The following is a 12,173-nucleotide window of genomic DNA, read 5'->3' as shown; positions in this document are numbered from 1 at the left end:
ATTTTCTTCCCGTCATGGGGGGGGAGTATTTCTTATGTTGTGCGACCAGGTGACATGAGTCAGCTCTCCCCCTCTGATATTTCCTGTTGCAGAATGTAAGAAGGGCTTCACAGCTTCCTGGACTCACCTCTGTCTGGGACAGAGGTGTGTGTGGCATTAGAGATGACAGCTAGGGACTTGGAGGTCTGAGAACCCATTCATTCGGGCAGCGTGCTGAGCATTTCTGTTACTGTGATAAATACCCTGACAGAAGCAACTTAGGGAAGAAAGGGTTTATTTGGCTCACAATTGCAGGTTGCAGTCTGTTATTGCAGGGGAGTCAAGGCAGGAACTTAAAGCCCTGGGGCACATCCTTGCTCCCAACAGAGAAAGGATAAACACATGAATCCTTGCTTGCCCTTGGCTAGCTCTGTCCTCTCACATGGATCAGGACACCCTCCCTAGGGGACAGTGTCATCCACAGTGGGCTAGGTCTTCCTCCATGGATTGGTAATAAAGAGATATTTCTCTTTAAAACTCCCTTCAAGCGTGGTTGTAGCTTGTGTCAAGTTAACAGTCACAACTACCCAGAACAGCATCCGAAGTGCAGGCATCAGGAGCTGATCCCTGTGACCTCCTTGCACGGAGGTAGGAGGAGGTAGCAAAATGCATGACACGAAACAACTCAACAGGGGCTGGAGAGTTCACGTGTGCAGCCTTGGGCTCCATTCCCCAGCACCAAAAACCACAAGGTGATAACACACACACACACACACACACACACACACACACACACACAGAATCCATTTTTCGACATGTATTTAAAATGGCTATGCCTGGGAATTAGAGAACAATGCTTTTAATTGATTTTTAAAACCTTTTTTGCCATTATTATGCTTCATTCCAACACCTCGGGTGCATGCAGCCCATCTCGACCCTGAGCTTGGATGGGTTTTTACTCTTCACCTCCAGGAACAATCTAAGGCCACTTCTGAGGATCCGTCTTATCCTGGGAGTTAGGATAAAAGGCAGGGAACTGGAGATGCCTGAGGCAAGCCCCCAACAAACTTTCCTATCAAGCTTTCAGCCAAATGAAAGCACCTTGCAAACCCTGGAGGTGTAATTGGGTGTTTACTTCTAACATACGTGTGCCTGTGTTCATGCACAGGGATTTGCCTCATGGAGCGCTTCAAAGAAATAAAAACAAGCAAAGAGCCTTGGAGGTCAGTGCTTGAAGGAGCCTTTGCAAAAACAAATTCTATCTGCCTGCATTTTATTTATTATGCCTGCACACACGTGTCCTTTCTCTTCCTTTTACCATGTGGGTTTCAAGGACAGAACTAAACTTGCCAGGCTTGGCAGCAAACACCTTAACCCACTGAACCATCCTACCCAGGCCAGAAGGGAAACGGGTGTCCACTCCCAGGCCAGCAACCTCACAGCTTAGCTGGTGTCAGACACCTCCTTTGAGAAGTCCCCTTAGGACCTCTGCATAATTAGAGGTGTCTCCTCCCCCACCGCACCGCAGGGGAGCCAAAGTCCCAGCCAGAGAGAGGAGTAAAAGCCCCAAACTACCAGGAGAGCCCCAGCCTAGAAAAGGCTAAAATGCCTGTCCCAGTGTGATGAATACAGGAAATTAATTCTTGACTTTAAAAACGTGGTATGAGAAAGTAAACGCTACCCAAATGGAGGGTTGGGGGAAATGTAAATAACATCTCATCTCATCTATTTTTTAAACAGTGCCCAGCAGCTACCATATTAAATTCGGCTCATTAATTATTTAGTCTGCCACGAGGCTGCAGACTCAGAGGGCAATCCATAGGGTTGCCTGGCTTTGCTCTTTTCAAAAAGAAAGAAAACAAAATCCTGAGGCTGGTGGCCGACCCTTCAGTGCTGCCTCTGCTGCTGCAATTGTAATGGTAAAAGCTCTGCTCCCTGAGCAGGGCGTTTCTCTGCTGCCTGGAGGCTGGGGTTCAAGACACCCTCTGGGTTTGTGCTGCTCCTTCAGTTCAAGTCCACCACCGTAGCACACCTGGCCTTTGGCACACACTTGCCTTGTGACAAGTGCGAAGCTAGCTGATTGTGCAAAAAATGGGAGATCAAGGCAACCTCACACACTGCAGAGGCACTCACTCTGTCACATCCCAAGTGATAAAACTAGCCTGGTCCCACATGTAGACACCCCTGGACCGGCCATCTGTCGTGCATGTGTGAAATGCACATGACTTCACGGTAAAGCTAGTCTAAACAAATGATTTGTGAGAAGTCCATGAATAAACCCCAGGGCCAAGTCACAGAAATCAAGCAGAACCCGGAATAAGTAGACCGACACTCAAGCCAACACCCAGGACGGAGGTGGCAGGGAGCAGGTACAGGGAGATGCTGGTCACTCCTTGGGTAACACCAGCCCCAAGCTTCTGAGAGGGTAAGCACATGGGTAGGTGTGTTAATGGCGTGCCAGTGGAGAAGGGATGAGGGCTGGGTCTCCACCACATCTGGGCTCTGGGGTGAGTCATGGAGTATGGCTACCTACAAAGTGTGCCTGTCATCTCCAACACAACCGCAAATGTGGGCACAGGTGACCACACCTGCTTCTGCTCCAGGGCACTGTGACTACACCAAGAGAACCCATGCCAGACGATCTTCTTGGCACTGAGCGCTCACACGGGTCTGCTCTCTGCTCGTGAACTGTGTGTCTAATGCAGTGAACAAATATGGCTAATGCACGAGCAAATAAACAGAAGGCAGAGCGGCAGGTGCCAAGTTCCGATGCCAGCTCTTCCACACTCACAAAGCCACCATGCTGTTACAAGCCTCAGCTTCCCCTCCATCAAAAGAAGATCTGCCTGCCTGCGCTTGGTTTCGATGGTGCATGTCGTTCCTAGGACACACCAGGGGACAATCACCCTCTCTCTTTGCCTTGCTCAGATTTTTATACATTCCGAACAAAGGGTCAGAACGTGGTGCCGTATGATTTTGAAGAATGTCACATACAGAAGAATCCCCCCCCCACACACACACATAAGAGTTATGGAAGAGATTCAGAGGAAGGACAGGAACAAGTGTGGGAATGAGACCCTGGAGGCAGCTTCCAGCCTCCTCCAACCTAACGGTGCTCTGACCGTTGGGTGGGTTTTCCTGAGTTCAGATGAGAGCACATCGCGATGCTGACAGTTGCACAGTCACGCGAAGCTTTTGCTCCAGGAGCACAGTTAAAAGCTAGCAAGACACAAAGTGAGGAAAGCCATCACTCCCAAATCGCAGAGCAAGACTACATGCCTGGTCGCTTTGGCTGAATGGCCATGAGCCCCAGCTCTGAAAACCTTCAGGTTTAAATTCCAAACCACAGCACTCAGCTGATCTACGATCATGTGATAAATCCATTGTGAAAAGTCAGGGTCAGGAAGGGTCACAGACTTGGGGGGAAGAGCCCCTAGACTGGGCCTACCTCCATGCTCTGTATCCCAGGAGCTTGGACCAGCCTAGGTGCCAGCAAAGTTCCTGGACACGCATACAGACCATGCCTATGCCTTGAATTTGAACTTAGGTCTGAAGTGCTCCGGGGCTGCAACTGATGCAGAGGATGCATCAGTGCATCAGTGCATCCTCTGCAGAGACCCGCTGCCCCAGAAGGTTCAGAGGAGATGTGACCCTCACTGGAATTTCAGCAGTGTGGTCGGGCAGGCTATATGGCAAGGCTCAGCAATGGCTAGCTTCTCGGCCTGGTTTATGTGGTCATATAACCAGTTCCCTTCCAGCACGGAGGTGAGCTAGTGTCTGCAGGCATGCGTGTCTCCTGGGACCATACTGAAGATGCACTGGGTACCAAGTGGCTAACAGACTCCGCGCCTAGCTACATCATTCAAGAGAAGGGAGAGGCATGAGAAAGCTGGTTGGGTCCCAGGCTTGGCATTTTATAAAAGCACAAAAATTTGGAAGCGAGGAGCAGGAGACTCCGGGAAAGGGACTGAAGGATGCTAGTTAGCTTTAAGACACCCACCCTAAGCCTCTCCCACCACCACCCTCTCCCAAAGAATGGGATGCTCAGTTAAGGGCCACCAACTGAATTCCGGTAGCCCTTGATCCTCCTTCTCGCTCCGTCCGCAGGCTGTGAGTCTTTAGACTAGTAAGTGACCCTGGCTGCTAGTTCCTAACCTGTAAAATGGGAATGATCCCATCCATGGCTTCATAAGTACACTGAGTCCTGAAATGAGCAGATGAAGGCATGTCTCAATCACTGAGAACGTAGTGCAAAAGCCTGAAAGATGAGCTCTGTTATTGCTCTAGGGTGCCAAGTGGGAACAAGCCGTTACTCTGATTACTGTACAGTCGTTCTTGCCTGTGCAGGGCAAGCACCTTCCTTGCCTTCCTCCTCCTCCTCTCTCTACCCCTCACCGTTCCCAGCAAGGCCACCCCAGATCTTCCCCAAAGCATCACCAAAGGTTATCAGAAGTTTGTCCCAGGTGCCACAGGCTCCCCTCAGACAGAAGGACAATCCTGTTCCCGAGAGGCCTCCATTGCTTGCCAGTAAGTGAGCAGGTCCTGGGGCGTCATGAAGTGGCAGGCCACAATTTTCTGAAAGCGGCACACGGAGAAACGTAAGCCACCGGGGAAAAACGTCTGTTTGGTGTGGAGCTCCTCGGGCCGGATCTTCAGCTTGGCCAGGCAGAGCCCGACAAACACATCCTCCAGCTTGAGGAATGGAACACTGTCCGAGATGTTGTACACTTGGCTCGCCACGTCGCTGGAAAAGACATAGCCAGTCCCAGAGCAAAAAGGCGGGTACCTGTCCCAGGGATACTCAAACTTACTCACGAACCACTTGTTGAACTTCTGCCTGATTGGAAAGTCGTTGGGCTTTATGTAGCCCGTGAAGAACCTGGTTGTCTTATTTTTCTTTAACAGAAGTTCAGTCAGATAGCCAACATTCACAAACATGTCTGAGTCTGTTTTCATCACGAAAGTTGCCTGAGGGCAGAAGTGGTGGATCCATTCCATGCCCATCATGGTCTTCAGGGTCAGGTTGAAGTAGACATCCTTGAAATCCTTCTGGATGATGTCACGGTGCTGCTCGCTCTCCTGGGCTGTGGCGTCCATCTCATGGGCGCTGTCTGAGGTCCCCAGAAGGAAGAAGGTCCTCACGCGCTGTCCCTGTACCTCTGTTTCTCCGCCCCACGTCTTGCGGATGGCCATGCGAGCCGCCAGCTGCTTGTGAGATGAAGTCACCAGCAGCACGAGGAAAGGTGGGTTCTGCTTGCAGTCGATATCCGGAAGCCGGAGGAACTTCCCGTGATCCTTCTTGAGGACAAATGGAAATTCTTTGAAAGGCTCCATGCTGAAGTACAAGCAGAGTGCGCCCATCATCAGAAGGCAAGCATAAACCAGCCTCATCTTCACGAAGGTCATCTGAAAGAACAAAGACAAACTGCCAGGTCTCCAAAGAGAAACAGATACCCAAACACAAGATCAGAGGGCTCCATTCCGGTGTCCCAAGCCTAGCACCGTGGCCAGAGTTTATATTTTACAAGTAACTAACAGAGAAGTATTTGAAAGTTCCCAACACAGGACAGCAGAGGCAGCTCAGTAGTTAGGAACACTTGCTACCAGGAACCACCTGGACCTGGCGTTCCAGAGGATCCAAAGGCCTCTTCTGGCCTCTGTGGGCACCGCACACACACGATGCACAAATAAACATGCATGCAAAAAGTCCATACGCATAAACTTAGAAAATTTACCCAAAAAGTTCCAAACGCAAAGGAAAAGTAGATGTTTCTAAGGAAATGGAATTGTGAATCAAGTAAACATCATTTTATATATATATGAACTTTTAAAAAGTATGAGTTGATATGCCAGGTAGGTGAAATAGAAAAAGAGATCCACCATTTAAAAAACTCTGGAATCTTTCAGCACACAGAAATAGTGGCTATGCCTCAACAGTGAGGCTCACAGGACAGCTGTCATGCTGGCTCTCAGTACCACACTGAGAGTCCTGGGATTCCGGATGCTGGTTCCTGCCCTGAGAACTGCCAGCCCTTCACTGATGGTATATTCAGACTCCTTGTCCTTCACTAGATGGGACCAGATCTCCCAACAGATCCTCAGCTGTGATCTCTGATGACTCCATGACAAAGAATGACATAATGCAGCTAGACAGCCTGTAGGACTGGAAGCAGTGCATTCTGGGTCACGCACGGGCCCGGCCACAGACTCCTGTGCTCTCATTAAGCATGCTCAAAAAGCTGTCTGTAACAATTTGAGTTCCTGACAGGCTCCTGTGTTTGAACTCATGGTCTGAAGCTGACGGTGCTGTTGTAAAAGGTCATAGAGGCCCTCTAGGTAAAAGGCCCTCCATGAGCTGCGGCCTGGCTAACAAGAAATGAGTCCTGGGGGATGAGCGTTGAGGCTTTGGCACTGACCACTTCATGTCCTCCCTCTGCCTCCTGATCCAAAGAGGCAAGCAAGCAGGCTCACACTCCAGCTACCACAGCTACAAAGCTGCTCGCAGTGGTATGTGTACCTTCCTACCACAAAGGATGCAAAGTAAATCCTCCCTCTCATAAGTCATTTCTCATTAGGCATTTTGGTCATAACAACTTGAAAGGTAATGAACACAGGAGCATCTCCAGTTTTCTGATTCTGCACAGTTACCTTGAAATCCTAGAAGCCTGGAATGTGGTTAAGTTTGGGAATCACCAGTGTCTGTCTTATAGCACTGAGAAAGAAAGACACTCACTTTTGCTGGGTAAGAACTTAGCTCTGTCCAGAGGGCTAAGCCAACAGGGTAGAAGCCACGAGGAAACGAATTCCTTGTGAAGAGCAGTTGGTGAGACAATCTTCTGGATTTGGTCGGTCTACCAAAAATGAAGGTCGTGTCTCTCAGGAACAACTAGGAGGAAAATAAATAAATAAATAAGTAACGACAGAGTTCAAGTTGTTCGTATTTTACTTCGCCCTTTGCCCTCTCCCTGTGACCTTGAGCAAGTGTGTAAGTTGCATTCCTGGCCTTAACTTTTGTGACTTCAAAAAGTGGATACAACTGAGGTATAGAGTCAGCCGCACAATTCCACCTGCCTACAGTAACAAACAGATATCTGGGAATCCTCTTGGGCCTCGCCTGGGATGGCTTGAGTAAGAATGGCCTCACTGGGCCTGCGTGTTTGAATACTTTGTCATCAGTTGGTGGAACCATCTGGGAAGGATTGGAGGATGTGTGAACTGTTGTCCATGTGGTTCTGGCTTTACAGGCAAGAAAGCTGCTTGAGTGAAGGTGTTATGGAGTCTTCCTCTGTGGTTAAGGAGAGCCCATGAGGTCAGGCAGTATATGGTAAGGAAGGAAGTTCCTGCTAGAGCTAGAAGCCCTAAGAGACCATTGCTTCAATGGAGCCTGGGTTGCATGGGGACCCTGAGATGTCACACACGCCAGAGCCATAGACATTTTCCAAGAAGAGCTGCAGGGAGCTGAGCTGGAGGGGGCAGCTAAGCTCAGTGGCATCGGGTACGGAGCTACAGGATTTGGACTTTGCTTCATTCGGTGTCCATCTTGCTTTTATTTCTTCGCTATGCCTTTTCCTCCCTTTTGGGATGGAAACGTACATCCTCTGCCATTGCACATTGAAGGTATATAATATGCCTTTTTTATTATTTTTACAAGGGTCACAGTAAAGAGATTGCCTTAGTCTCAGAAGGGCCTTAAAGTGTGTTGAGACTGAGAAGGACTTCGGGGGCTTCTGCGGTTGGGCTGGATCCCTTTTGCAGGGCAGTACAGCTACGAGTCTGTGGGGGTCAGAGAGGGTACTGTGGGGGGTTTGAATGAGACTGGCTCAGAGAAGCATTCACAAAGGGCCCGAGTTCAGTTCCCAGCACCCACGTCAGGCAGCTCACAACCACCCGGTAACTCCAGCTCCAGCTTTCTTCTGGCTTCTGCAGGCAACGATGTTCTCTGTGAAAACCCACACAGAAACACAAGCATATGCATAATGTTAAAAGTAAATAAAACTGCATCTTTAAAAGTCGTGTGTGTGTGTGTGTGTGTGTGTGTGTTTACACCACAGTGCATGTGTGGATGCCAGACCAAAACCTGCTGGGAGCCTAGTTCTCTCCTTCTATCACACCGATCCAGGTCTCATGTCGTCATCAAGCTTGGTGGCAAGTACCTTTACCTGCTAGGTACCTTTTTTCTAGACACTTCACGGAGGTTGAAACTCCCAGGGGTGGGCTCTCTCCTCCCTTACTCCCTTCTACCAAATCAAATGGCCAAAGCAGATGCCACACCGAATGTCAGCATTCCCTGAGGTTTCCTGTTCCCAGAAGGGCTGCGCCGTTTTTCCTGTCATTAATAGAATCAGCAAGAAACTATATTCCCATGTGGAGTGAAGAAGACACTTGAACCATCAGGAAATATAGATTAGGACAGCATTTTTTTTCTGGAAGGGCACTATGTATCCTCAGATTGCAGCCTCAAGCTTCTGGTAAGCAGGTAAAGTTGGGCACTGTGTGTAGAGTCAACCAAATGTGGGCACTGTGGCATAAATGAATGGCTAGTGTTAAGTCACTTAATCTTTAAACTGTGGAATCTAAAAAGATCCTCTCTGCAGAGAGGAAAACGAGGATAATGGCTAAGCGAGCTGCACAGGGAATGAACTCACAGGTCATGCACAGCTTGAAGCCAGAGGATAGCAATGGTTCCCCCAATTAATCCCATGCCAGTATTACCAGGCGAGACTGAGCCAGCCCTTCTCAGAGAAAGACAGTCCCAGATTTACAAGGAGGGCAGGCCTCAGGCCCCACATTGTTCTCTTCTTAAAGATGAAATATTTATTTGAGCTGTGGAAACTACACACTGAGGAAAAGTATCTCCAAGACCGAGATGGAGCCGGCATCCTTCATAGTTACCCAAGCATTCATGGAATGGCAGGGGAGGGTGAAATCTTCACCAATGCCGGAACACAAACGGGCAATCAGCTCTAAGCTCATAGCTGGAATCCAGCTCTTTGCCCACTGGGTGAGTTCAGGGCATTTGCAAATGAGGCAGAGCAGCCTGCCCGGCTCCTGCAATGTGATGACTAATTTATGTCAGCCTGACTGGGCCACGGGCTACTCTCAGACACTTGGTCAACTATTATTCTGGATGTGTCTGAGCCGGTGTTTGGGAGTGAAAATCGCTTTTGAATGGGTGGACCTGCCCCGTGAGAGGCGAGCCGCCTGTACTCAGCTGAGGAACTGGTAAGGTCAAAGGGACAGTGAAGAGAGAGACCCCTGCCTCCGTGAGCTGACAGCCATTCCCTGTGTTCAGGTGAAACGCCTTCCTTTTTTGTGGCTGTGGTAGCTGGCTTCCGGACTGGAATTTACACCATTGATTCCCGGGGCTCCCTGTCCTCAGGGCTCAGATTGGAGCTAAGCCAACAGCCATCCTGAGCCCTCATTGCAGATCTGTGGCCTCTGTAACCATGAGCCACTGCTGCATAATCAGTTCCAGGGCGTTCAAGTGTTTCCCTGGTGACCCCTGACCGGCATATGCAGAGAGTCCCCTATCTTACGAGAACCCTGCCAGCGAGACCTGAGAGGCTTTGAATGAGAAATGCCCCCCACCCCTGCTCCGTAGGCTCTGGTGTTTGAATATTTGGTCCCCCATTGCTGGAGGAAGCATGTCACTGGGCGTTGGGGGGGGGGGGGTCTGTAGCCTTGCACCACTTCCAATTCTTGCTGATGACTATGAGCAGCTGAGATGTGATCTCTCAACTTCCAGCTCTGGCCATTTGCTGCCACCCCTCCTGATGGGGAATGGTCTTTTGTGTATGTTTATCTTATTGGTCAGTGGATAAAACCCTGTGGCCAATAGGGCAACAGGATAGGCAGGTCTAGGAGATGAGGACTGTCATGCAGGATGACAGAGCAGTTAACAGGTCCCCGGACCGTTTTCCATTAAGATAAGACCATGTGGAAATACTTAGATTAATAGAAATGGGTTAGCAATTAAGACAGAGTTAGCCAATAAGAAGCCCTAGTCATTCGGCCAACAGCTTTGTAACTAATATGGCGTCACTGTGCTTCTTTGGGGAAAGGCGGCTACAGAACTGGGCGGGAAACTCCATGACAAAATGGCGCACAAGGTGGGTTATAAGAACTTTCCCATAGAACAAAGATTTCAGTCCATACTGAACTTACCTTCTGGAATCGTAAGCCAAAATAAGATTTCTACCATAAGTTGCTTTTTGTTGCAGTAATGGAAGTAACTAATACAAGGCCCTCAAAGGTGGGTGGGCCATGTGGTTGAGGTAGCAAAAGGATTCTTCTGGAAGCATGTGGAGGAGGCACCAGACCCAGAACACATAGGAAGCAGACAGAGGCACAAAGCCATGATATCATACAACTCGGTTTACACCAGGCTGACCCAGGCAAACAGCTGTTTTGAGATGGAAAGCTAAAGCTGACTATGCATTGTATTGAAAACTTCTCAGGGCCCAAGGGGGACACTGAGGGAAACTGTTCTTTTGGATGAGTGATTTATCGTTAGGGGGAAAGATGGTGGGAATGTCTGAGGAGAGTTTGAACCCACACAACAGAGTGGGGTTCCCTTTTTGTAGCGCCATCACCCCTCCCTCCCCCTCCCCTCACCCCACTCCCCACCCCCCGTAGATGGATCCTCAACCCACTGAAAGCTTGTGTTTGCCTGTACTGTTCACTCACCCTGCCAAAGACAGCAGCAGCAGCCTACCTTGAGTCAGAAAGGACCACAGGAACAACCATGGTCTATTCTCCCCCAAACTATCAAGAATACATCCCAAGAGGCTGGAGAGACAGCCCAGCTGGTAAATCATCCACTAAGCAAGCATAAGTGCCTGAATTGGATCCCCAGGTCCCATTGTTAAAAGCCGTACGATGGTATATCTGGCCTGGCATCTAATGCTGATAGCTAAGTGTTCACTAGAGGAGCAAGCTGACCTACATTTTATCTGAGAAAACTAACATAAGAACACAGTTGGCGCAGGAATCATCTCCAACGGTCATGGGACACCTCTCCCGATCCTACAGGGGTGGGGTTATCTCTGAGGGAGTGTTGCTCCTTTCAAGACTAGGAGATGGGAGGCTTCCTGCTGGGACACTGCACTTGGACCTCAGGTTTCTCCTTCTTGGAGGAGGAAAAGGTCATCTTATCTTGCCTGGAAGCACAGACAGGTGTGGGTATCTGTGCTGCATTCAAGATCGGTCCCTCAGCCTGCAATCTGCCCCGGCCACCTCTATCACCTGTCAATCATCTTCTTTAAAGAACCGACTTTGCATGCAGCGAACAGCTGAGCCTTCGCCCAGTGTGGTGCACACAACGTGTCTTTCGATCATGGGACTTCTGCTGTATTCCTTTTTTAACAAAACCCCAGATGATAGTGAAATTTTTATTGACCAGAGTTTATCCGCAGTGCCAAAAAAGAAACAAACAAAAAAAAAATGTTTTCAGATTTAAGGTTGAGTTGTTTTTGTTTTGGAAAAATTAGTTGATGACTTCAATACACTAAAAATAAATAAAGCAAAATCCAAACAAACTAATTAAAAGCTACCAAAAAAAATGTTTTTAAGGTTCTGCAGAATAACATCAATAGCCATGCTGGGTATTTTGAGCATCCAAGTCAGAAACTATGAGAATTTTGTATTAGGTCCTTGAGCACCAAACTCCAGTGAAATAAAGCAAATAAAGATTCCTTGAACCCCTGTGTAGGACTGAATAAAAATGTCCCACTGTGGGTGCCCATAAAGGGTTTTCTAAAGTATTTTGGGCATATTTTACATCCTAAAGAAATTAGGCCTTAAAAATTAGAAAAAAAATAGCTTAAAATTATTGAATGATTTTTCAGAAGTTATTGGGAAATATTCGAATATAACGTCCTTTTTTCAATGCACCTACTGGTGATTTGAAACCTTTAAGCGATATCCTAAAAGGAGATAGTGATCCCAATTCACCTAGACAGCTAACTAAAGAGGGTAGACAAGTTCTCCTACAATTGGAGAATGCAATCCAGCATCAACAGATATGCTGTATTGACTATGCGAAACCATGGGAGGCTTATGTGCTTCCCACACAGCATAGTCCGACTTCTGTGTTATGGCAAGGGGACCATTGTTATGGTTGCACGTACCTGCTTCCCCAGCCAAAGTGTTAAATCCGTATGTTGAAGCAGTAGCTTGCCTGGTACAAAAATGCC

General features: G+C 48.5%; 1 protein-coding gene across 1 annotated transcript; it reads right to left on the bottom strand.

Moving 5' to 3' along the window:
- Nucleotides 1-4,381: 4,381 nt before the first annotated feature.
- Nucleotides 4,382-6,787, bottom strand: B3galt5 (beta-1,3-galactosyltransferase 5). The gene is made up of 2 exons (XM_051191952.1): nt 6,713-6,787; nt 4,382-5,385 (listed from the first exon to the last, which is right to left on the bottom strand). The coding sequence occupies exon 2, from the start codon at nt 5,383-5,385 to the stop codon at nt 4,459-4,461; it is 927 nt and encodes a 308-aa protein (XP_051047909.1). The 5' UTR covers nt 6,713-6,787; the 3' UTR covers nt 4,382-4,458.
- Nucleotides 6,788-12,173: the final 5,386 nt, after the last annotated feature.

The sequence above is a fragment of the Phodopus roborovskii genome, unplaced genomic scaffold (assembly GCF_943737965.1).
Source record: "Phodopus roborovskii unplaced genomic scaffold, PHOROB, whole genome shotgun sequence".
In the NCBI taxonomy this organism is placed as follows: domain Eukaryota; kingdom Metazoa; phylum Chordata; class Mammalia; order Rodentia; family Cricetidae; genus Phodopus; species Phodopus roborovskii.
The sequence above is the reverse complement of the archived record's forward strand: the minus strand, read 5'-3'. Positions and strand labels throughout refer to the sequence as shown.